The sequence below is a fragment of the Esox lucius genome, chromosome 11, assembly GCF_011004845.1.
Source record: "Esox lucius isolate fEsoLuc1 chromosome 11, fEsoLuc1.pri, whole genome shotgun sequence".
Classification (NCBI taxonomy): Eukaryota; Metazoa; Chordata; class Actinopteri; order Esociformes; family Esocidae; genus Esox; species Esox lucius.
This window is the reverse complement of record NC_047579.1, coordinates 33,552,523-33,579,888: the sequence shown is the minus strand read 5'-3', so window position 1 is coordinate 33,579,888 and position 27,366 is coordinate 33,552,523. Positions and strand designations below refer to the sequence as shown.

General features: G+C 39.0%; 1 protein-coding gene and 1 long non-coding RNA gene across 3 annotated transcripts; one reads left to right on the top strand and one right to left on the bottom strand.

The window, feature by feature from the left end:
- Nucleotides 1-219: 219 nt before the first annotated feature.
- aqp8b (aquaporin 8b) lies at nt 220-7,275 on the top strand. 2 transcript variants are annotated; one of them, XM_010874257.3, is made up of 6 exons: nt 220-752; nt 3,602-3,728; nt 5,075-5,289; nt 6,055-6,189; nt 6,528-6,566; nt 7,188-7,275. In XM_010874257.3, exons 1-6 carry the CDS (start codon nt 493-495, stop codon nt 7,246-7,248), a joined length of 837 nt encoding a protein of 278 aa, XP_010872559.2. In that variant the 5' UTR covers nt 220-492; the 3' UTR covers nt 7,249-7,275. The 2 variants fall into 2 exon arrangements, with proteins under 2 accessions (XP_010872559.2, XP_010872560.2); XM_010874258.3 differs by lacking the exon at nt 7,188-7,275 and having other exon boundaries at nt 230-752; nt 6,528-6,845.
- A 5,710-nt stretch (nt 7,276-12,985) lies between these two features.
- LOC117595157 lies at nt 12,986-21,924 on the bottom strand. Its single transcript, XR_004576387.1, has 2 exons — nt 20,708-21,924; nt 12,986-16,779 (listed from the first exon to the last, which is right to left on the bottom strand). It is a non-coding gene; the product is annotated as an uncharacterized LOC117595157 (long non-coding RNA).
- Nucleotides 21,925-27,366: the final 5,442 nt, after the last annotated feature.

The following is a 27,366-nucleotide window of genomic DNA, read 5'->3' as shown; positions in this document are numbered from 1 at the left end:
TAAGCAAGTGATTTTCTTTTTTAACCCAGCCTGGAAATCTAGGACTTTCTGTCTCATAGTACTGAATTAACAAACTAACAAAAAACATTTTATTAAAACTATTAAACATATTATAATATGCTGAAAATATTGTTTTAAAATCACTGTACTGTAAAAGCAATAGTCTAGTAGAGCTGCTGTAATGTATTAACAAATGGAGTACTAAAGTGAACTACCTGGGATTAAACCTAAATCACATAACAAAGATAATTCTGGGTCAATTGAGCAATTTAACTTTATGCTTTAAATCTCTTTTGCTGCCTTCCACGGTCTCTTCCTCTTCTTTGTTAATATATCAAAGTTCAAGTGATTGGCAAAGCAAGAGTATAAACACACACCTGCTGGAATTATATCCAGTGCTACACTGTAACTCCACGTACAACGACTACATTTTGTAACCTGAATCTTTCTCCAAACACCTCTTATTGTGTGTCAAACTCTACAAACTCAGCTATGACTGAGGACAAATTGGAACTGGAGGACGTTGGGTCATCCCTGGTGGCATCAGACTCTAAGAACGCATCGGTCAAGCCTCCCAACTTGTTTGAGCGCCTAATCCAGCCATGTCTGGCTGAGCTGGTGGGGACAATGTTCTTCGTGTTCATTGGCTGTGTGTCGGTCATAGAGAACGTGGAGGCTACAGGAAGGCTGCAGCCAGCTCTGGTACATGGTCTGGCTGTGGCGGTCTTGGTAGCTTGTATGGCAGAGATCAGGTGAGAAGTCTGAATCTATGTACAGTGTGTTGTTTCTTTCCTTGTCCTGTGCTGGAGTTTGTAACAGTTTTGTGCTGCCAATGCCATGGTTGTGAATTAAATTCAGAGTGCATAGAGTAAAATATATAAATATCATTTTCTGTACACTAAATTGAATTCAATAACAATTTGTATAATATGTTTGATGTCATATGTTCATATACAGCATTGTACTTTGGTCTCCTATTGAGGTTAACATTACTTGTTTGTTTTCAGTGGACCTTGAATCATTTGCATTGACAGTATTTTGTGTGCTTTTTAATTCTTTGTTATGGGTGTAATGCATGAATATATATTCCATGAGTTATTCTAATGTTCTGTGTCTAAAGTTCTGGGTTAAAGTCTGAAGTACCATATTCTTTTTGTGGTAATCATGTGTTTCTTTGGGTGTGTTCAGTGTCTTTTAATAGATTCAAGGTTGTAAAACCTTTCTCATTCCAGGAGAGTGCCACTCACAAAAAAACAGCAACATATTGCTATTTTATCAGAATATTTGACATACATTAGAGTCGGAAAGTTTGTACATTGTTAATAGAAATTCACTAAAATGGAGTATAAAATTAAATAATTTGGATGCTGAGTTATATTCTTTTGTTTTACAAGTATTTTTTTTAAATAAAAAGGTAGCAGACACCTCTGTTTTTAATGTCTTTCAATACATCACGTTGAGAGAATCAAGGCACAAAACATTTTATTTAAATGAGTTTTATGATTTGGAGAACACATTGTAAAGGATTTTAGACAATTCCTCCATACAGCATCCTTCCAGATCATTTGTCCTCTGCTTAGGAACTGCTATCAATTCTGACCCATTTGAAAACAAATGTCTGGAGCAAATTCTGGATTTGTGACTAATCAAGGGCTTGTTTACATTACACTACATTTTCCAAAAAATTCGAAGAAGACCTGCGATGGTAAATAATTTTGTTGTGAGTGTGCTTCATTTTCGATAGAGCCCCCTCTGAGGTTTGCAAGTGTGAAGACAATTCTGTCAGAAGTTTCTATGTAGTCCACACGCATATCATTTTTCCTCGATTGCTATCCAAATTACGATAGGTCCAATTAGCATTTGTGTTCTCTCTCTAGTAATGTAAATAAGCCCTTACTATTTCTTTGTTTATTTTTGTTGTATGCTTGAGGTTGTTGTCTTGCTGAACGCTCCAGTGTTGCCAAGTGTCCAGCCTCCTGGCTGAGGAAACACTGTGTATGTCTAAATAAATCCTGGTGATCAGTTCAGGATTAAGAGTTCATGATATTGTTAATGTTAACATGGGCCCCAACAATTAAGTTTAGAATTGAGTCCCATGTGTAAGCCAATTTATTAAAATGTGAAATTCTTGAAGATTGTTATTCAAAACATTTGGTAAAAGTAGGTTGAAAATTACTACTATTTTTTATCTATGATGAATCATTCTAATTGATTTATTTATAGCAGAGCCTGAACATGCGAATGTTGGTTTGATGTCTCTAGCGTGAATGGTTGCTGTTGGTGAGCTATTTCATCCAAAAATTTTAGGTTACGGAGACATTGAAGTTAAGATAGCATGAACATTTTAAAGTTGGTTTGATACGCACAAGGATGTTTTGAACACACACTCAACTGTATTCCATGCCTCTAGTTGACAGCACTTCAGTCCATTAAATTGGCTGCTTTGTAGGGTGAATAAAACATTTTGTGAATGTTCTTGTATGCATAATCATTTGTCTCTACATTAAAATTGTCTGAACTATAAAGCATTTACTTGATTCATTATAAGGTTATATGTATAACTTACATTAGCTTCCATCCTAATATTTTTAGTCAGTTATCTTTGCTGAACAAAGCAACTCTTTCAGGCCTTCGGTCACAGAGTCGATATAATGTGGATATTCTTCAGTTGTGCAAACCCACAGTAACATCAGATGTGCTGGTCTTAGATGAAGAAGCCATATGGGGAAGCCTTGGGCTGGCATGGATGCATACAGCTCCGGAAAAAATTAAGAGACCACTGCACCTTTTTCTTTCCTTTCCAAAAAAATTGAAAAGGAACGTTTTGAGTGAGGAACAGAAGCATTCAATTTGCAGTGGTCTCTTAATTTTAACCCTTCTGTTCTTCACTCAAAACCTTCCTTTTCGACTTTTTTTGAAAGGAAAGAAAAAGGTGCATTGGTTTCTTAATTTTTTCCGGAGCTGTATGGTCTGCGGTTTTGTAGCCAGTTGGAAATTAGTTCTCTAGAACAACATTGGAGGTTCTTATTGTAGACATCAGCATTTAACTCTCACAACAGCTCTGGTGGAAATAATGCAGTAAGCATGCAAATTGCATTTTCCCTCAAAAATTGTGGTGTTGTGTTATGTGAAAAAACTGCACCTTTATTTCAGCTGAAATAAAGGTGTGCTTATATTAGTTGTGCTTATATTTCTTATAACTTAGTTGTGCTTATATTTCTGTTACAAAAGTTGGTGTAGTGCCAGTGTGACTGCTGTGTATTCTAATGCAAATCAATTTTATAGTAGCTGTATTGGTTTAAAATACATTTATTTCCCATTTCAAGCAATATATATAGCTCAGTAGTTCAATTATTTATTTTATACAGTCGTTGTTATTCTTTATCAACAATGCACAGACTTTCCCATGTACCTACAAAAAACACATTTGAAGGATCTCTGTGACTGAATTAATGCTTCCCTACCTAACGACTGATTTTCACGTGTGCTTGATCTGATTTAGAGGTGAGAGTGTCAAGGAAAGAGTGTGTAATTGTAAAGTATACTGTGTAAAACCCTTCCTAGCTGACCTTTATCTGGTATTTCTCTCTGATTTCCATAGCGGATCTCATTTCAACCCCCCATTCACCATGGCCATCTACCTGTGCGGGGGTATGAAGCTTAATATGGTGGTGCCCTACCTAATTAGTCAGGTCGTAGGGGGCATTCTAGGGGCTTCAATGTCAAAGGTAAGAGTTAAACGCAATCTTCAATCTGTGAAGATAGAATCTTATCATATACAATAAAAGTTCATTTAAAAGTTTATTTAATGAAGAGCAACATTTTAGGATTAGACATCCCAAATGTATCTCATCAGACAATGTAGTGTCTTTTTGTATTAATAATCAAAATTAGTCAAATAAACTATAATTTCTTTAAATAAATTATTACCATTACACATATTTCAAACTTGAATTACAGGTGATGTACACATGCAGTTCCAGTATGTGCAATTCTGTCTCAACATAGGACATGAGTTCCAGAAGAGTTGTCCATAGGTCGGTCACTCAATAAGACACTAATGGGCCATGCTGTCGTGCATGTGCACAGCCTGAATACAAACATTAATCATGCCTTTTAAGGCCAGACCGGTGTTGAGTCGATCCGGGAACCCTACTTCCCGACTGATAAAACTCAACCCAAACATTCTTCGCTCTTCACTTACACTGTACAGAAGATCTCACACATTTGTCAAAGCAAAGTACTTTTTCTTTTACCTTGGAATGATAGTCTGCTACCTGTTTTCCACCTGTGATACATTCCTCTGGCAGTTGGGTCTGAACTGTCTCTGCAGGTTTTGAGTTAGATATTCCAACACAAAAATTAGCCTGATCTTGTCTTGGGACTTTACTCTGCCACCTGGACTTTGCTTGGGTAATATCCCTCCAGGCAATGTTGCTGTGAGCTGTCATCACTGGGTTCATTCCTACGTATAAAAGTTCCATTAAAAACCCATTCTTTTTCTTTTCTGCTCTACCAATCCTGGCTCAGGTGGGGCCAGGATGGGGCATTCCTGCAGCTTCAGCATCCATTTTCCTCAGATTGCTCCCTAAGATCACCTGGGTGTTTTGGCTTGGGTCATGTTTCTGTTTGTTTTGCAGCTATTTCAGCATACACAAATGGATGGCGCAATCCCAGGGACACACGCCTTCATTAGGCAGGATTCAGGTGGGAGCGCATCTTGTGCCTAAAGCTGACCTGTACCCCTGCCTGTCCTCTGCTTCTAGACACACTTTATACATCTCCTTTGAACCTTTGGATGACTGTGGATCTTCAGATCCTTTCCTTTAAAACTGGATTCTTTCCTTATAAAACCAGAACTGGATCCCGTTCTGCACTACATCCCCACTGGGCATTCCTATAGGACCCTACCCTTTGAGCTTTTCAGTGCAACTATTTAGTTAACAGTTTGGAGATGGCTTGTTGTGGTGAGTATATTTTATTGATAAAAAATATGACCACCCTTACTGACTGCCTGTAATGACACCACTGCCAGTAAACTTCACAGAAGTAATCTGAATCCACTGCTCCTCAGTTGATGACCTCCACAGAAAACTATGCCAAGGCCCAAGGGGCCGCATTTACTATCCTGCAGTCAGAAGACCAACTTATGGGGGCTCTGTTTGGGGAGATGGCCATGACCTGCCTGGTCACCATGGTGGTTCTGTTGGGGGCGGTCAATGCCAAGAGCAGCACCCCTATGGTGCCCTTCATGGTGGGCTGCACCGTCATCATCAACGTCCTAGCTGGGTGAGTTAATAATTAGACCTTCATCATTTCATGGCCTGACATGGTCCAGTTTCCTGAACAGACAATCCAATTATTGAGGACAGGAGTTTTTGTTTTTATATTGACTTATATAATGTCTGCTAATTATTAACAAAGAAATAATGAATTACAGACAATCGAAATGAGGTTTTATAAACAGTCACTGCTAAAATGTACATTCTTGTGACTGGAAATATGCACCAAAATAACTCATTTTGGACATTTGTGTGAAACCATATGCATTGTTCCCACATTAGTCTATATCATGAGTTTATAGCAAACACATGATGAATGTATCAATAATTTCATAGCATCATGATGGCTATGCTAAAGAGACCATGCTTAATGGTTAATTTGACAGATATAATTCTGCTTCATACCAGGGGATAATAATGTTTTTTACTATTGGGGCCCCATATAGCTCAGTTGATGGCGCATGGCACTTCATTATACCAGTATAAAAAGGAGGTGGCAGAGTGGGCTAGTGGTCAGAGCATCTGACAAATTTTTGAAAGGTTGTTGGATTGAATTCCCGACGTCACCGAGTTGAAAATCAGTCATTCTCTCCACAAGCACTATAGTTAACAAATTGATCCCAGGTCATTAATACAAAGAATGTGTTTTCAGTCCTACTTACATTGTAAAATAATAACCATTATAATCATTTATTCAGTACTGTAAACCTGTCTGCAAATTACTTCACAGTTAATGTGCTTCCAATACTCTTTGCTATTCTTATTTTTTCAGAGGGGACGTGTCAGGAACCTGTCTGAACCCGGCCAGGGCCCTGGGTCCTGCTATTCTGACCAACCACTGGGTGTACCACTGGGTCTATTGGGTGGGGCCTATAACTGGGGGTATGGTTGCTGCTGCGCTGGTCAGGTAAGGTTATAAGTGTGTTAATTACATGGAAGAACTGAAACTATGACAACACTTTTAACCATATTCATTTTTCATCTCTCAATTTTAAGTCACATTAATACTGATGTGTGACCAAGCATACTGAATAAGGCACAAAGCCGTGTGGTGTAAAGCCACTATAGCGCAAAGCTCTGAGGTGCCTTGTTTCCATTTTAAACTGGGTAACCAATGCAATTAGAGGTGTATAAAATGTTTTTATGTGTATACCAAGGCTATCAGCCACTGAGCATTCAGGATTCAAAGCAGCCAGTTTATTACGGCCTAATAATGCATCCTCTTTGCTACCTCTGTGTTTTCAGACTACTGCTTGGAGACAGGAAGACACGTATTCTCATGAAGTAATACCTTATCATGTTGATAAATTTGAGTATCCCAATTCTGTTTATTTTGCTTCATGCTTAAACAAAAAATGTAATGTAACAGATAGACAATTCACTGTAAGCAATCATGATCTATGTTAATATGACATAAAATGAACAATCATGCTGCATTATGATAATTAAAATACCCTGTGGGGTATATAGCCTAACAATGTATAATCAACATGTTGTGAACTTTCGTTTTTTCATCATTAGCCTAATTGCACTGTCTATCCTCAATAAATGACTGTGAGCATACACATAGTTTTTGACTAAACTTATTGTGACTTGATTTTTGTTTTTCATAAAAATTGACAAATATTGTGACAAGTGTTGTGGCCCAACTCTCATAGAATTGAGTCAGTGGGGATATAAAAACATCAAAAACACACCAAACCAGAAGTCAATCACCAAAGAATGCAGATCAAACACAAACAACAAACATTTAACAAATAAAGAACATTTTCAAAACCACAAGATCCTTTTTGGCATCTCCAAGTGTTAGATTGGAGCTGCTATGCTCAAAGTCCAATAGCCTTTATAACAGACCCAGTCAATGCCCAGGCTGTGTCTCATGCTGTTTCCACATTGTACCCCCAGGCCTCCCCACAGCAGTGGCCCACATGGGAAAGCTTCCCTTGCAGCAGAACAAACCAATTAACCTCGAAACAGAGGGGACTCCAGCCAGCACACCATGCAAGGGGCTCCTGGGTTCCTACTTCCTGGCGCTCCTGAAACAACCTGGGATGTCGTTCCATCATAGCCCTGCTGCAGAAATCCCAATGATCGAAATTGCGTGGCCTCAAAATCCAGAAGCAAAAATCAATATTCAGCTCTGAAATGTTATATGGGGCCTACTGAAAAATGTCACAAGACAAGGTATGAGTTTGGGATCTTTGCAGGAGAAAAAGTACTTTTTTATCAGGCATTTTACAGACATTTTTATTTTAGTCATTTAGCAGACGCTCTTATCCAGAGTGACATACAGTAAGTGCATTCCTCTTAAGGTGTCATGGAAAACAATCATCTGACCATCATAATAAGTACACTTTCCTTCATCAAAGCCATTATTTAGCAAAGGCAATGCCAGAGAAATCTAAATTAAGTTAATTAAGATACTCAACTGACTTTCAAAAGAGTTAACTGACTTTTTCGTCAAGTGAAAAGAAAAGAAAATCATTGCAAACCCCTCTTGTTTTAATGCGCAAGGGGTTTTGGTCTATCTTACCTGAAAAAGCATGCATGGTTGCATACTTCAAAAATCAACCATCTGAGCACTTTTGGAATACTATTTTCAATGTACCATGGTTTGGGACATACTCATCTTTTGGCATTCTAATCTGGCATACAATAAATCATGCATAGTGTGTAATTGAAGATTCACTGTGAGTTCCTCAAAGACAATTTAGGAAGAAGATTTAAATCCAATACACCATTGATCACAGACAACGGGGGGTTCACGGACTTCTGACCAATCATCATATGCAAGCTTCTATCTGACATGAAAGAATGCCTGAAAACAATTCATGTCCACGACCTGCCAAAAAAGAAAAAAATCGACACACAACCCCCCTTGAAAGGACCCCCAGTGGCGTGATTAGGCCACAAAAATTGTGTTATACATTGGCCTTTAGGCCACTTCGGGACAGGTGGGTAACATTAAAGACTATATTCAGAGCGCCTAATAATGTATTATTAATATTAATTATAATATAGTATTGATCCATTAATTACTATAAATAAGCACAAAGGCCAATTAATATAAACAGAAGATAATATAAAGTAAATTATGAAATCAGGCTTTTAACCACTCTTCATTTTTTTGTGAACATAAAACATGAACAGGATGTTGCTGTGGAAAAGGAATTTCACATTTCCCCTAAAAAATCTCCATGTCCCCAAATCCACACCTTTATTGTCATCACACACTCCCTTTTCACTCCATTCGCTATCCATTGCCATTTATACTTTCATTAGCCAGTTAGTTTCCCACATCAAAAAGTTGATAATACAGTTGAGAGATTAGGGCATGGGTGTCAGCCTATCAATGGACTAGACTCAATGGGCCTATTGCTTCTGCTCTGTGGCTGTCTTAAGCCTATGTGCAATCCATTGTGCAGTCTCAGCCCCCACTAGACCCTCCCCCTCTACCTCAACCCCCAAAGGCCCACCAGACCCCCACCTCATTTCCACACAGAAATCCACAATCTAAAATCTGTCCATTCCCATTCCATCAACCACTCACACCCAGGCCTTAGTTGCATAAATTAGGGGTGATATCCAGTGGATAAAAAGATTGAACATCCTGCTTTAGCTCACTTTTGAATGTTTTATAAACATTTTATATAGATGCTGGATTTGTAAATAAGTAAGTATAATTATTATTATTGTTATTATAATTATTATCCAAATCAACTCTCATCCAATCAACTCTCATCCAAATCAACTTACAGAAAGCACATTATTTTATTATTTTTTTTAATAGTATAATAACTGCATTTTTTTTTTTTACTGAATAAATCCTATCTAGTGCAGCTTTAATAAAGGTATGTTGGCACTGGTGTTTAGGGTATCACCCTGATTGGCTGTTGGTGTTAGGGTATTACTCTGATTTGCTGTTGGTGTTAGGGTATCATTGATTGGCTGTTTTTTTAATCGCCATTTTTACAGAAAAGGGATTTATCATAATGCTGTATAAATAACAGCAAAAAGTTTAAAACATGAATCCCTTCATCAATGCAAACCTTCTCGACAGTACTGAAACCCCCCCCCCCCCCCCCCCCCCCCCACAACATTCACGGTTGTCCCCTCCTGTCGGCGTCAAAGTCTTCGATATCCATTTTTCTCATTCTTATGAAAGCAACTCCAACCCTGCTCCGCTCATCCAGACAACTTCCCTAACGGTCAGTTGGAGGAATTACAGGTAGGTCTCAGTATTCCGTTCACATCTATTTTCCACAATACAAGTATTACCCGCATTGACCTAAAAGACAATTTGTTAAATTGTGATCAAGATTAAGATTAAAGAAAAAGGAAGCATATACAAAATATAAAGCATGATGATTTGGATTTGAATTTATTTGTTGAGCACCTTTCACTCTGGTCTACATGTTACTTTTTTGATAACAATAAAACCAGACATCAATTATTAGGCTTATTCACAAATGGGATTGTAACTTAAACACACATGTCAATCAAATAACAAATCGTATTACCATTCCATAAAATAGAATAGGAAGTGGAAAAATCTACAAAACAAATATATAAAACATACCACTTATCGAAGTTGGGGTCATTGGTCCGATAGGCCAGCTAATTTATATCTGAAGCCCACTGCAAATCGACTGATATCGCTCTGCGCGTTAGCTAGCAAAGGCTTTAGATGTCGGACCGTAATCCATCCACCGTCCGTAATCAACAGGTCCAATCCCCCGCCTTGCTCGATGAAGACGCTGGATTATTGTGTAATACATCGGAATTATCCTATAATTAGAAAAAAATCCAACACTACACATGATCCCAAAGTCAAACACAAGTTTGAGATTTATTTTTACTAAAAGCCTATTAATTAACAAAACAAAAAAGATATAGTCTGTAGACTATATTCAATTGCCTCACCTCCCACCGCTCTGGGTATAACATTCCAGTGGAGTAGTAAATAAATCCTGAATCCTGAGAGTTGAAAGCGATGCGAGCGCAATTAATATGAATACAAATATAATCCAAACACATTTTTCCTCAGAAATCATCACGGTTGAAGAAAAATCACTACCACAAGTCCATTATAAGTAATATGTGACACTAAATGCATTGTATGAATAGCAAATATACGCTCTAGTCCCTTGCCAGCGATGTAAATCCTCCGCTGGCTGCGTGTGTGTGTTGTTTGAGTCCAGAAACTCCCACAAAAACAGAAAAAACTGACAAATCAGTGGTATTGTTTAGGGTAAGAAATATAATAGGCGTCAGTGTTAGAATTGTGGTTAATTCGGGTGTATAATCATCATGGAAAGGGCTGGATTAGGGTTAGATCTAGGGATTGGTAATGGAGTATAATTGTTTGTTTGTGTATGTGTGTGATGTAATTTAGCATTTATTGTAACCTCACTTAATAAAATAAATGTACTGGGTTGGGAGAATCCACACACACACACACACACACACACACACACACGTACACACACACACACACACACACACATATACATATATATTTCTGTATATGTATATATTTCTTGATTTGGGATTTCTAGATTTATGGTAAAACATGTTCCCTTGGCAGGGCCGGCTCCAGACATAAGCAACGTAAACGGTTGCTTAAGGCACCCAACTGCTAGGGGGTCTCCAACTACTATGGAGCTCCCGACCGATAGGGGAGAAGGGATCCCAAATGAAATTTTGCTAAGGACCACCAAAAGACTAGAGCCGGCACTGCCCCCGGTTTCGTTAACTTAGATTACATTTTTGTATAACGTTATTACATGTATTCTTTTTGGAGCTATGACAGTCCGGAAAAATAGGCTTTTTTGCAACTATAATGTCATATGAAAGACTTACGGATTAAAAAGTATTCGAAAGGTTTGAGAAGTTCCAAAAATGACAAGAAAGATATTTCTGTGAAGAAAGTAATGCAGCAATTATGTTCAAATTTTTCCCCAAATGTCTCATCTAATGACTTCCAGCTCATTACTCTGCTCTGAGGTAATTTGTGGGAAACAGAAAAAGCACGTGTTCCTGTGAGTCGTAAAATTAAGGCCGTAATTGCAATATTGGGGGGGACATCATCATTTCATTAATCATCAAATAATCATTAGCAAATGTAAACATAATCATAATTAAACTTAACAAATTGGCGTTATTATTACTACTGGTTCTGCTTGTAGGTTTGTCCAAGTGCTGTATGCCTTACCCCAGTTGGTCGACTGTGGTTGGTATAGGTACAATGTCAAACATCGTACCGTCTCTCTATATCATTAGCCTATACCACTTTCAAATGTTTTAAAAAATAGAATGTAGTATGAGAGTGTTACGTAGGTTATCTTCCCGTCGATTGTGATAGTTTTAAAATCAACACGTCCTTTTTTGCTGGAACTGCAGTTGTGGAAAGAAACAATAGTTTGCTAAAAAGTGGCAGTAATTGCATGGAGTGTTAACAAATGTTTTTGGTGAAAACGGGCCGATTTGCGCGTGAAAATCAATCAACAATCACTAACGTTATCTATCATAGCTATTTTCCCTGGAAAGCTAATTTGCCACAAATTCACCTGGAAAGCTAATTAGCCACACATTCACCCAGCGACCAACAATGGTGCTCATGTACGTACTGTATTCAACTAACGTTAATGTCTTACGTTAATGATTTTGTTAGTTATGTCAGAAAGCCCACATGAAGTCAGATCAGAAATAATTGCCATTCAGATCAGGGCGAGCAGGTGACATGGTGAGTGAGGAAAGGGGCAAATATTGATGACCAATCTGATATCGCCATGTTGGTGTTGTTCCGACGACATCCTAATTTATGTTGGCACAACTGAGGTTAGGCTGAGGCACAGGTGGTACTGAGGTTAGGTTTAGGCACAGGTACCACTGAGGTTAAGTTTAGGCACAGGTTTCTCTGTGGTTAGGGTTAGGTCAAAAAGTGGGGGCCAGGGGGATATTCTATCTTTGGCCTGTGGTAACCAATTACCTACAGGTCAGTTGCAATGAAACCAGACATCAATTATTAGGCTTATTCACAAATGGGATTGTAACTTAAACACACATGCTGAGGCACAGGTGCTACTGAGGTTAGGTTTAGGCACAGGTACCACTGAGGTTAAGTTTAGGCACAGGTTTCTCTGTGGTTAGGGTTAGGTCAAAAAGTGGGGGCCAGGGGGATATTCTATCTTTGGCCTGTGGTAACCAATTACCTACAGGTCAGTTGCAATAAAACCAGACATCAATTATTAGGCTTATTCACAAATGGGATTGTAACTTAAACACACATGTCAATCAAATAACAAATCGTATTACCATACCATAAAATAGAATAGGAAGTGGAAAAATCTACAAAACAACTATATAAAACATACCACTTATTGAAGTTGGGATCATTGGTCCGATAGGCCAGCTAATTTATATCTGAAGCCCACTGCAAATCGACTGATATCGCTCTGCGCGTTAGCTAGCAAAGGCTTTAGATGTCGGACCGTAATCCATCCACCGTCCGTAATCAACAGGTCCAATCCCCCGCCTTGCTCGATGAAGACGCTGGATTATTGTGTAATACATCGGAATTATCCTATAATTAGAAAAAAATCCAACGCTACACATGATCCCAAAGTCAAACACAAGTTTGAGATTTATTTCTGGAACCACATTATAAATTATGATGTTGTAGGAACAACAACACAGCGATATCAGATTGTGTAAATATTTATTGTTTAAGTTATAAATATGTTTTTTCTGGGGGACACCCCGAATGATTTGGTCCCCCCAATGTTGACCCCATGGCTACAGCCTTGCCTAAAACGATGAGCAGGCTACATGGATAGGCTCATCATCATTTAGGATAATAATATAAATAATATAAATGTACTTTTGCTAAGTACATTCACAAACACCCATAATATTTATTGGTTTAGTGATGCTGTTGGTAGACAACATACAGGGAGAAAATACATTTCAAATGTGACCAAAATTAAAAAGTAGGATAGAGCGGGTTATGTTTTCACACTGTGTAACATTTACAGGGAACAATACATCACAATGCTATAAATGTCATACCAAATGAAAGAGGGACGTCTTGGTCACATATTTGGTATTCATTACATCCTCATATCTTATTTCAGTACGGAGTTGTAGACTGTTAAATAGAGAGTGTGCACTTGTGACAATTTGCCCCATCAGTGGGGTAAATTGTCACACTATGTAGGATAAGTTGTCACATTGGATTATCAACAAATAAGAACACAACTAATTCATTGTGAATATTGATTGCAAATTCAAAACCAAATTCAACTTAATTAAAGAACTCAAAATAAAAACCATTCATGCCTTTCAATTAAAACAATAATGCTGGTATAACAAATGCAACTTCACCTGCCTGACGGCCTTTAACATTGTCATCATTCTCTGTCATCTTTTAACATTTCTTACGACATTTCTTTCCTTCCCCTCTTCCTTTCATTCCTTCTTTCCTTACTTCTTTCCTTCCAAAACACATTTCCTCATTGCAATTGCATATTCATTACAGGCTAATTATGCCCTTCTCCCTGTCTACTATCCTTGTTTCCACAATGCAATTCATAACATCACACTAAATTCATGACAGTGTATGAAGTAGTGTGTGTAGATATGTTGTCTCATACAGTAGGAAAGTAGTGTGTTAGTAGACACACACACAAACACACAGACATGCCAGAGCCTGTGTAGGCTAGTCCAGGGACATGTCTGCTGCTTTAAACTATTCGTATATATAATAATACATTTACAGTTTTTAATAATCTCATTTAATTAATATTATCAGAGCTGATTAAAAAGTATTACAATGTTTTTTGAGCATGTTCTATGTGTCTTTATGTACCGGGGCTAGTTGTCACATATGAGGCCATTGAGGCCATCTCAAGGTTAGCTTAACATAGGACTGCAGCTAAAGTATCAAAAGACACGTTATTGTGTCCTCTACTCAGTGCAAAATTATAATTTTCAACATTCATACCTAATAAAATTTGCTTGCATAAAATTTTAAGTGGCACATTTTTACTTTTGAAGGGGAAAAATAAGAAACTTATTAGAGTGATCTTGAACACTTGTGAACAGGAAGTTGACCATAGAACATGTAGTCACACAAAGTATCTATTTGATTTTTTAAATGGCACCTCTAGTGCTGTAGGTATTAACAGTGTGACAACTTACCCATGTGACAACTTACCCTCTGCTTCCCTATCTTATAAGCTACTGCTGAACCAAAAAACTACTTTGTCCGACTTTCCCAAAGCACTAAGATGAATGTATGATGCACCTAAGTGCCTGGTTATCTCATGGGTGAGTTTCCCGAAGGCTTCGTTACATAATTAACGAGCTATGTTACGTGCCACTTAACGTGTGTTCCGGACCACTTGTTAATCCATCGACAGGCACTTTCATGTTTTTATCAAATAGCGCTTCCCCCAAACATACGAGGAATGATCGCGAATATTTAATATTAAGGCAATTGAACGTTTTAAAAATAATCAAAACAGTTTTGATTCAGACACATTTATTTGTACAAATTATATAATACGTGCGCGAGTGTGTGTAAATATAATTGAATGCAATTGGTCAACTGAGGAAAAAGAAAAACGCCTGTAAAAAAAGAAATAATGAAGAAAAAGTGTTCAAATGTAACCGTTCATGAGTCTGAAACTCCGCATCGTACTGTTACTGTCTTCGATGGATGCTGGTGGCTCTCTACCTCGTCAAGAAGAGCATTGATTTATTCAGCTCTGAATGCTTGTGTTCTCTTGCGTTCCATTGGTATTCCAAACAATTGGATTTTTCCAAAAATTTATTTTCCCAACTATGCTTTATATTCCCAGTTAACTATGAGGGTTAGCTAAGTCAATATATTGGTAGATAGGCTACAGTGCACTCTGGACGAATTTAGGAGTAAGTTATTTGTTATTGCGTAAAGTTCCTTGGCCGCTTATATCCTCCTGCTGTTTTAGCTTTATTCACACAAGTGACTGTGATCATGAAGCTAAATAGCTGGAGCGCTAAATAGCTCCATACATTTGCCTTCCTGTCACTTCCAAACTGTTGATTTGGATATGCCCAACTTTTGTACTATGAGTTCTTCCTTTCGCATAGCATCCAAAATGTTTTTCTTTCATAAACCGCTGCCTATTCTTCATGATGGATTATGTCTAATGACACCTAATGCAGACTCCAAAGGCAAAAGCTAAGGAAAGTACAGAATACATGTACACAGCTGTTTTTTTTAACAATCAGTGGGCAATGGCTCTTGAAAATCATAGCCTCTAAGCAACAGGTTTAAATTGTATTCATTGGTTTGTCATGTTCATACTCATTAATTATTTCATCTTTAAACACATTTTATTAAAGACAAATTAAACATCTTATTGATTAGTTAAATTAGGTTATATAGCACAAGTAGGGATGACAATTTATATCCTTCTGCCTCTGCTAGTCAAGAATTAGAAACACTTAACTAGGGAGGAGGGTGATGCATCAGGATACAGGCCTACCCTTAACCCTTAGCAGAAGTATACACTCATACAATACCTTTCTCAGACTTAAAAACACAAGTATGGATTGCCCAAAGTACTGCACTTCCCTCGTGATTCGAAACTCACAAATCTTGGAGCCCGATTTAGTGGCGTTTATATTCAGCCACCATCCCAGACCACATCTTCCTAGCAAAACCGTATTTAATTTTAAGTTACATGCGTGTAATACTGTTCAATCCAATATGTCTGCCCAGAATTAATTGGACTCCCTTGAGCATGGGAGTTGTTAAATGGAGTAAACAACTGCAGACCACAGAAAGAAGGGGGATTACTGCACTAAATATTTTTTGCCAGTTTGGCGTCACTCTAGCCTTTGCTGGGAGAGCATCCTCACCTGGCTGATAGAGACCACCACGTGCCTTTGCTGGGAGAGCATCCTCACCTGGCTGATAGAGGCCATCTTCGTGCCTTTGCTGGGAGAGCATCCTCACCTGGCTGATAGAGGCCGTCTACGTGCCTTTGCTGGGAGAGCATCCTCACCTGGCTGATAGAGGCCATCTTCGTGCCTTTGCTGGGAGAGCATCCTCACCTGGCTGATAGAGGCCGTCTACGTGCCTTTGCTGGGAGAGCATCCTCACCTGGCTGATAGAGGCCATCTTCGTGCCTTTGCTGGGAGAGCATCCTCACCTGGCTGATAGAGGCCGTCTACGTGCCTTTGCTGGGAGAGCATCCTCACCTGGCTGATAGAGGCCATCTTCGTGCCTTTGCTGGGAGAGCATCCTCACCTGGCTGATAGAGGCCGTCTACGTGCCTTTGCTGGGAGAGCATCCTCACCTGGCTGATAGAGGCCATTTACGCGCCTTTGCTGGGAGAGCATCCTCACCTGCCTGATAGAGGCCATCTACGTGCCTTTGCTGGGAGAGGATCCTCATCTACGTGTCTGGAGCATCTGGAGAACTAGAGGAAGACCTCTGCTGGATGAGCTGCAGGAAGTATTTCATCCCATAGATTATCATTGAAGATGACTGCTTGACTAATGATTAACTGAAAACAATATTTTCACATTCAGTGCTAATTTATAAAGAAGGTATATTTGTACAGATTATCACTATTTTCTTTGTTTGGACTTAGACCATGAACTTAAAAAGGCAAAATACTGTATTTTTTGGGCTTTGGCTCTCTCTAGTGGTCATGTCCATAAAATGCACATTTGAAACATTCAGGACACACTATCAGGATGTAATTATTATCAGGCTTAAAAAACAAAACGCAATGGCAATAATTTTAGGTCTAAGCAACAAGGACGTAAGACAAGTCCATGACGACATCTAGGGACATAATATGAATAATAGCCTTCACTGGTCACGGGATGTTATCTCAATCTGGAGGTGCAAGATTGAAGCCTAAGATGTTTTGATAGGCATATCGTTTTTAGGGCTAAAAACTCTACAGATGTGAAGAAGTTAATCAGCTTCATGTAAAGTCCTCTCTGCTGGGGCATACCAGTAGTTCTAAGATGTGAAATGTGTCCTTTTATTTACTATGGGTGAACTACAAGAAATGTGCTGTAGGCCATAGTACAACCCTGTTTCCAAAAAAATTGGGACACTGGGTAAAATGTAAATAAAAACAGAAAGCAATGAAGTGCAAATCATTTAATCCCTATATTTAATTTAAAAAAGTACAACGACAACATATGAAATGTTGAAACTGGGAAATGTGGTTGTTTTTGGAAAAATGCATGCACATTTTGAATTTCATGTCAGCAACATATTTCAGAAATGTTGGGACAGGGGCATGTTTACAACTGTGTTGCATTACCAATTCTTTTAACAATACTGAGGAGACCACTTGATGTAGTTTTAAAAGTGAAATGTATTCCAATTCTTGCTTGATAAAGGATTTTAGCTGCTCAACAGTTCAGGGTCTCTTGTATATGAGGGCCTGAAGATCACAGCCATCCAGTAGTGGTTTTCGGCCTTGTCCCCTGAGTACAGAGATTTCTCCGGATTCTCTGAATCTTAATAATAATATGTACCATAGATGATGAGAGCCCCATACTCTTTGCAACTTTATGTTGAGAAACATTATTATTAAATTGTTGCACTATTTGCCCGCACAGTCTTTCACAGAGTGGTGAATCGCTCTCCATCCTTATTTCTGAAAGACTCATTCTTTCTGGGATGCTCTTTTTATACCCAATCATGTTACTAACTTTTTGCCATTTAACTTAATTCGTTGTGAGATGTTCCAACAGGTTTTTATTTTAGCATTACACAACTTTTCCAGTCTTTTGTTGACTCTGTCCCAGCTTTTTGAAACATGTTCCTAGCATCAAATTCAAAGCGGGCATTTTCTTTGTAGAAACAATAACATTTCCCAGTTTCAACATTTAATATGTTGTCTTTGTTCTATTTTCAATTAAATATAGGGTTTAAATGATTTGCACTTCACTGCATCCGGTTTTTACTTCCATTTTACACAGCATCCCAAATTATTTGGAAACAGATTTGTATTATCATGATTGTTAAAAACACAAAAGCTATATTTGCTACTGAAAAACACTTGAATGGCTAAGATATGGCATTTATTGCTCTAAAACACTTTCTAAATAACACTGATTTTTCATTTTGTTTGTAAACCTTTTTCCAAATCATGTACATACATAGGTATTGTGGAAATGGGAGAATTTGCAAAGTAGGACATTTTATATTGCCTGTAAACTCAACTTCAAATAATGTTGACATGATAGTTAGTTAAGAATCATCTTAATTCTCCACCAAGAAATGAACTCGATGAGGCCAATAACTTTAGCAAGATACACAATCTTTTTTATTTTTAGCTTTTTTCCCTCTTCCAACAATTCCACTGGCACCACAGCGTTTACTTTGCATGATTATTTAAGTAGCAAAGGCAAGTTAATTGGTGGCTAATACAGGCTAATGTTACTTGCATGTATACCTGGTAATAGCACAAAGTTGAACTTGCCAGCACTTAATGCTGATTTAATTGCCTTTGACTAGTTAGTCAACTATGTTAAAAGACTAAAAATATATATATGGAACTAGCTTTGGGCGATAACTACTTCAATATACAATCAGGCTCTGCTGACTGGACGACCCTATTGCTGAAGTAATTAGATGGGGAGATAGTACAGGTCAGAAACGGGTCAGTCTGGTTAATCCTATGGCTACCAGATGTAAATGTGTAAAACTGTCTGAACAGTAATTGAGAAATGGTTGAAGCACACCTTGCTTGTCTCTACAACATTTTTTGTCATGGCTGTCAGCAATTGAAATACATTGCTGCCTGGCTTTTTGTGAAGTTGAAAATAGATACATTGCTTGAGGCTCTATGTGAAATGTGACAACACTGGTAAGATGGATATCAGCTGAATTTCCGGCATTGTGCACAAGGAGAAAATGTGCATTGCGAAGAGAACTCCATTTGTCACACTGTTCACCCTACTCAGCAATGGCTATTATTTTCAATTGACTATCTCTGGTCAGTAGCCTAAATCAGAATTCAGCTCTATATAGTCCTGAATGGCCATGGTGGCTGATTAGCTTGCACTGAGGTCACAGCCAGGTTCTTTTTCACATGCTCTGGTGTTGGTCCGTTTGCGTCACATGTTCTCAAGCCAGAACTCAGTTCCCTGGGGAGGGCAACATGAATGGACACTTTGTTACTCGACCAAGAGAGAATAATGACCCATAGTGGCGTTCAGCTCGGACTGACTGGAATCTACATCAGGGTGGTAATGCACTGTCCTCAATGCTTCAACCCAGAAACATTTCTCTTTCCCTGCAAACATGTAATTAGCAATTTGCTGGATCATCAAGTGGAATATATATATTTTTTAACAAATGTACTCATCCGTGACATTCATTTGTATATGTATTTTGGCTTGTAAACTTTTTAAGTATGGGTTGTTAGGCCCTGTCAGTGTTTTCACACCCTTCCAAGCAAATCTGGTTTCACCCTACTGAAAGAGCCATTGGATTTTCTCCTTGCCCCTTGTACTCTTGGCATGTTTTATCTGCTTGTTAAATTTGAATTTAATTAATTTACACTCAACCACAATCATCTCCTCACAAAACATAATAAAAGAAGTGATTGCTTCAGTGGTCACTATGCATCTCCTCCAGTCCTCCTGAGAGGAGGGTTGATGTTTCATTTGAAGTAGACTCCTCCAAGTGTACTAGAGGGTAATCATCCATTTTCATTGTTACTACAGATGAGATGCAGATTAAAGCAGCAAATAAGTAGTAAAAGGCCTCTAATTTGTTGTTTGGATTTGTAGTAAGCAATTTCATCTGTGATATCTAGTCTTATGATTTGGGATACATTTTTGTAAGCAAAATTGGGTATCCACAAAATTATATAGGGTGAGTACTGTTAAAATGGGACCCAGCAAACTGGGAAAGTTAAGGTTTGTAATGTATATTTTTAAATGTGTACAATAGCATAACTAAAATGTATGCCAGTGGGTTGGTGAGGAAGTATGTGATAATGGATTCAACGACTCAGTGGATTTAATGAGCATGATGTCATCATTGTGTGCTTTGCATTCTGCATATTGACATCCATCCCTTAAAACATAATAGCAAATGAAGTGACATACCATTTAAGTAAAAAAAAAAATTGAAGGTTAACTCTCAACCCAATTTCAGCCTTTGCCTTCCCCTTTCAGATATTCTGAAAATGCCTTCAGGCCAACTTGTGGGTGGGTGGAATTGTTTGAAGATATTTCCAAGAGCAAATAACTGCATAGGCTGCAACATTCAGTTCTGACAATTTGATTAATTTGTTGCTAGATTAAGCAAGTTTTCAGACCCCTCCAGATAGATTACTTCAACTGGCTTGAAATTCAGAAGTATAACGTGAAATTCAGAAATGTTTTAAGGTTACCCCAGTGAATGTTGGTCAGGCAGTCTTTTCTGGGCTGTTTCTTGTGCGTACACCCATCTCTGCACCCCATCTCCTTTCTCTGCTCCAGCCTCTCCAGTCCCCTGGCTGCTACAGACAGGAAACAGAACTTGCCAATAGCATTGTTTAGAGCAAACATTGCTTCACACTATTTGAGTGACCAGGAGATGTGTCCTTTCCCTACTTTCCAATTCCCACAGCCAAATTTAATTTCATGGTGAAGAGCCTTGGGTAACATCTAGCACATCAAGACGGGATGTGAAATGGAGACATATCTTTAATTTAAAGGGTAGAGTTGAACTGCTAGGGGCATTCAGACCCCTTCACTCCCCCCACATTATGTTGTGTAATGTTCTCTATTGTTCTCTATTACTGTACTACTAGCATAAATAAAAGCATAAAGTTCAGTCTAGAGGCAGGATTCTACAAAAAGTTCCTTTCATTTTTTATTGATTGTATATAATTTTCTTTGGCATCTTCTCTACACACAATACCCTAATGAAAACATTCAAAACATGTTTTTATTTATTTGTGCTAATTTATTGAAAATGAATAATGGAAATCTCATGTACATATGTTATCAGAGCCTTTACAATGAAACTCCAAATTGAGCCTTGATCTTCCTTGAGGTGTCACAACTACATTGGCATACACTAGTGGCTAATTAAATTGAAGGACCAGATTTAAAAAGGCACACACCTACCTGTATTAGGTCACACACATTACAGTGCATGTCAGAGCAAAGCCATGAAATCTAAGGAACTTTCCGTAAACCGCAGAGATGGAATCGTGTTGAGGGATAGATTTGGGGTACGGGATAAACAAATTGCTAGAGCATTGAAAGTCCCCAGGATTGCAGTGGGCTTCGTCATTGTGAAATGGAAGACATTTGGAACTATCAAAACTATTCATAGAGCTGGTCGTGCAGCTCATTTTAGGTACCAGGCAAGAATGGCCTGGTTCAAGGAGGTGATCAACAACCCAATGGGTACTCTAATAGAGATTGAGGTTCTCTGCAGGGAGGGGAACACAGCAACATTGGGAAAGTGAAGGGTTTGAATACTTTCCGAAGGCACTGTATCAATGTGGCAACAAAGTGTAAAAATAATTACCAGAATTGATGCGTTTCATTAAGACTAAAACATTTCCACCTGCCTAATATTGTGTAGGTCCCCCTTTTGCCGCCAAAACAGCCCTCACCCGTCGAGGCATGGATTCCACTAGACCTATGAAGGTGTGTTGTGGTATTTGGCACCAAGATGTTAGCAGCAGATCCTTTTTATGTCCAGTAAGTTGCAAGGTGGGGCCTCCATGGATTGGACCTGTTTGTCCAGAACATCTCACAGATGCTCGATTGGATTGTGATCTGATTAATATCGAGGCCAGGCCAACACCTTGAACTTGTTGTGTTCCTCAAACCATTCCTGAACCTGAATTTTTTGCTTTGTGGCAGGGCGCATTATCCTGCTGAAAGAGGCCAATGCCATCAAGGTATACGGTTGCCATGAAAGGTTGCACATGGTCTGCGACAATGCTCAGGTAGGTGGTACGTGTCAAACTAACATACACATGAATGGCAGGACCCAAGGTATCCCAGCAGAACATTGCCCAAAGCATCACACTGCCTCCGCCAGCTTGCCTCCTTCCCATAGTGCATCCTGGTCCCATGTGTTTTCCAGGTAAGCCACGCATGCACTTGGCCAGCCACATGATGTAAAAGAAAACAGGATTCATCAGACCAGGCCAACTTCTTCCATTGCTCCGTGGTCCAGTTCTGATGCTTACATGCCCATTGTAGGCACTTCAATATGGGCACCCTGACTGGCCTGTGGCAAACTGTGATGCACTGTGTGTTCTGATACCTTTCTATCAGTACCAGCATTAACTTTTTCAGCAATTTGAACTACAGTAGCTCGTCTGTGGGATCGGACTACACGGGCCAGCCTTCACTCCCCACGTGCATCAATGAGCCTTGGCCGCCCATGACCCTGTCACCGGTTCACTGATTTTCCTTCCTTGGACCACTTTTGATGAGTACTGACCACTGCAGACCGGGAACAACCCATTAAGGCTGCAGTTTTGTAAATGCTCTGAACCAGTTGTCTAGCCATCACAATTTGGCCCTTGTCAAAGTCACTCAGATCCTTACGTTTGCACATTTTTCCTGCTTCTAACACATCAACTTTGAGGACAGAATGTTCACTTGCTGCCTAATATATCCCACCCACTGACAGGTGCCATGATAACGAGATTATTAGTGTTATTAATTTGTCAGTGAACACCTGTCAGTGTTCATAATGTTATGGCTGAACGTGTATTTAGCAATTCGATGTAACAGTGGATAAAAATGACTAAATACTATATTTCTTATCTTTTAAGAAAATACCTCTATGGTAAACCATGTAACCTCATTTAGATCATTTCAAAAGCAAATAAATATTTTTACAAGATTCAGAAAAATCTTCTTAAAATACATACATTTTCTAAATTGGGTAAAACATTACAATATTTATTTTTTTATGTGGAAAGACAACAAGCAGAAGATATTTCAATTTCAGAAATTCATATGGGGCAAATGTAACATATTTTAAAAAATTAAAAAAAAGAAGTACTCTTGGTCAGAAAAATTGTTGACAAGAAGTGTATCAATCCCTGTCTGCAACTTTCTGAGAAGCATTGTGGCAGCTCAGTCATGGCCTGGGGGTGCATTTCGTCCAACGTGTTGGGGTACCTTCTCAAAATTGATGGAACATATAATTTCACACAAAGTACTGATACAAAGAAACTGTTGTTACTTTTCATTATTTTTCTTTGTTTCTTTATATTCACTTAGATTATATGTTTAATTGAACTAATGAACACATACTGGTCAGATTAATGGCTTTGGTTTCAATTTTGTACAGTATTGTTTGAGTAAAAGGTACATTTCACTTTGGTGACAAATGGCTTTAATGAAGGAGTGAGAGGAATTTATACTTCCATTTCTTCAAATTGTCTGCTAGCGTGTAGTGTTGAGAATGTTTAGCTTTGGTCCCTAAATGGCAGAGCAATATAATAATTACTGCCTCTGTTAGCTGTCATTCCGAGACCAGGGTGTGAGTCCTGCTTGCAGATTAGTCCAGGTGTCCCGTGGATGGTGATGCAATTGGCCAGCACCATCCAGGTTTGGGGGTAGTGAATGAATATTGGTTAATTATCCTTGTCGTGCTCTAGTGACTCCTTGTGGCAGCTTGAGCACCTGTGAGCTCAGTCATGTTACAAGGCCAGAGTGCATTCCTTCTGATGCGTAAGGATTCCAGTCTATACTTCCTGGATGAGCAAACAGGGTGATAAATACCTTGCTTCGGAAGAAACAAATCTCTACATGAACTATACTTAAAGGTGCACTCCAATCAAATGACCATGAATCTGAAATCTAAATCCAGCTGAAAAGTGCCTCCTTTCAAATAAATTATCCAATTTTGCCAATCAAGGTGTCTCAACTTGCCATTATCAACTTGCCACTGTTTGACATACAAAAATTACTGTTTCGTCTTTTGTAATTTCAATTGTCAATAGATCTTACAAAAAGTGTGCCTTTAGTACAAAAATGGTATATTCTAAATCAGCCAGAGTGGTAGGAGACTGAACATAGCAGCTTGAGGCTACTAATCCTTTGAAACACCTGGGCACAAGCAAACTCATAAGGCCATGTGGAATATGCATACTGCCTATCTACTTGCTCCTGCTGAACCCATAGCACCGCATGTGCCTGGCTAGGAGCAATAGCCTCCGGGTAATAAAGCCTAACCAAAAATGTGAACTGCCAGCTTGTCTCAGTGCAAAATATTTGTCACAGCCAACCCTTGCATAGCGCCCAAAATGATGTTTCTTACCCAGCAGTGACGATCAACGCTCACCCTTAGCTTTGATGTGCCTGAAAAATAACCTCCCTAACTCAGTAACAATCTGGTTTTGACACATCTGGTCGCAGAACTGGAACCCTCGGTCCACAGAGGTGCACATGGCACACATGGCACACAAGCCATGCAACCTGCATTGGTCCACAGATGCAGAAAAGGGAAAGCTAGGCCAGGGTTTACCAGAACAATAAATGACCTAACCAAAAATATGTGTTGGGGAGCACACTCACCATGTAATTATCTCCAACCATGTCTTTAGCACAGGAGAGTTCTACCAACAATGTGTGACTGTCTCCTACACTGAAAAGCAAGCAAGGGCCAGGAATGCTGTTATAAAAAGAGGATGTGAATATCCACCATGCCCTCTCTCAACAGGGCTTGTAAGGACTGGAAAGTGGACGTTTTTGATAGAGCATGTCAGACTGTCAATCAGCCAGGGTCACCCCACCTTGTGACAAAGAGTTGACATCGCAGGAGGGTAGAAGAGCTCCTGACAAACCCCAACACTTGCACAGTACTCACCAATAGAGAGTGGCTTGAGGCAGCCAGCAACAAGAGTCCAAGTGCAGTCAGCAGACAAGGGAAGTGCAAAGGTGCACCATAGAGGACAACGGAAACATTATCCAAGAGTTGGGGGAAATAAAAGCTGCTGATTGTAATCCATCTGTCACTGATAATTTTCATAGTCACGGCACACTTTTGAACTAAAAAACTATTGAACCCCCAAATACATTTTGAAATGTTCATTCTCAAATTTGGAAAAACTAAAAGCATCCGATTTAAGCCCCCCCCATCCCGGGAATATATCATTACCATATAATGGAATGCTTGAAAATAGCTAGTGATGAGAGAAAACGGATACCCATGACAAAATTAACTTAAAAAATTAATTAAATTTCTTGCTCTTAAAGTTGTCAGAGGTGCTTTCAGTTTTAAAAAACGTTCGTAAAAGATACTCAACAGTCTTTGGTTTAGTGGGTGTGTGGCTTAGAGTAATGGGTGATGTATTTGAAGATGATTTCCAACAAACTGGACTATTTTTTTTCACGGCGAAATAAAAATCTGATAACTTGCTTTGTTGAAGTACGAAACAAATGAGGTACTAAAGAACTGGATAATGTAGTACAAAAAACGGACAGTTTTCCACAACTTCTGGCTGATATTATAGCCTAAAATCTCCGGAGTACATCTCAGTTAACGCAGAAAAGCGCTGTATAGTAGCTATACCCAGCCTACTGAACTAGGCTACCAGTTAAAAAAACAGGAGGGGTTTGGCAATGTTGTATAACAACCAGCTAGGAAAACTCCTCCCGTTTTCCATTTGATAGGTAGTTCACTAAGTTCGTGTAACAGAACATTCCATAAAGTAAAAAAGGGTATTAACGGAGCTCCGACTTCAGTTTTTTTAGGCTGCTCCATAAGCTCCGTATATATTCGCCAGCATCAGACTTACGAAGGCGCTTCCCTCTAAAACCACCTTCCGACTTTCGGCCATCCTGCGCAAGAACATCCCAGTGCTGACTGTAAATCCACCGCAAGCTACAACTTTGGGGTGACAGACCGATGCCCATTGGTCCCTGCATTGCATAATACAACAGCCTCGCACCAGCAGCTGTCTGACCATATAGCCTAATGCTTATTTATTTTATTTTATTTGGACAGACATAACGTAAAACAAAACATACATCTCCAAAGTGAGAATTGATGCGTTGCCTCAGACTTACCTAGTAGACATAGACTACAGATATGAAAACCCTAAACAAAACAGAAAGGCCTAAAACAATGATATCATAGACACGAGTCAGTTTATCTTCCTGTTCGAGAGGGGAAACAAATCATGATCAAGTATCAAGTATATATCAAGTTTATAGGAAAAATAAAGTGTGCCGCCTAAACTGTAATAATGTACTTAAGTTCATGAAGAGATATGCACAATCAAGATGAGTAGGCTAATGATGATCCAGGTATGTGTAGAGGCCTTTACTGTTTTAATGTATAGCCTACATGCTCCTTATTCGCCCAATCCTCCAGGATTAACAATTTCCACTGTTAAACAGACGATACTTAGGTTTCACAGAACACCAAACGGGACACCCTCTCTGCCTTGACTAACGAAAGCAGCTCCGATAGAACATGAAGGTATAGATAAAAGAGAACATTCTCCAGTTGAACAGAAGCAAGAATGAGGCTATGTTACTTGGCACACCTAAGCAAGTCACCAGTGCTGGAAAGGTCTGGCCTACCAGCAACAGAAACAGGCTACCCATAAAATGTGAAACATAATTTTCCATCATAAGGCTACAATGTTCATACCATCATGTCCCAGCCATCATATCTCCTGTAAACTATCTTCTCTCGGATCGACTAGGGCAAAGCGTCTTGGGTCTCCGGTACATAGTCACTAAAAAGGCTACAACTACATCGAACATTGTTTCCAGGGTATTTCAGAACAGGAACAAGAAACGATACTACATTATCCAGAACCTGACTAAACTCCACGGGCTATCCAAGATCACCTTTAAAATCCACATGCATGCATTCAAGGCCTAGATTAAACCTACTCTCTAACAGTGACCAAGCTCCGACTCCTGCGCTTGCTACTACCACTACTTAAAGTAGCCTAACGGAAACACGTTTTCGAATAAACGGGGATCTATGGCATGTTCTCTATGAAGCTCATGAATAAAGTTCAATTTCTAGGCTCGTTTAAAACAGGCCGTGGAACCTTTTCTATGGAGT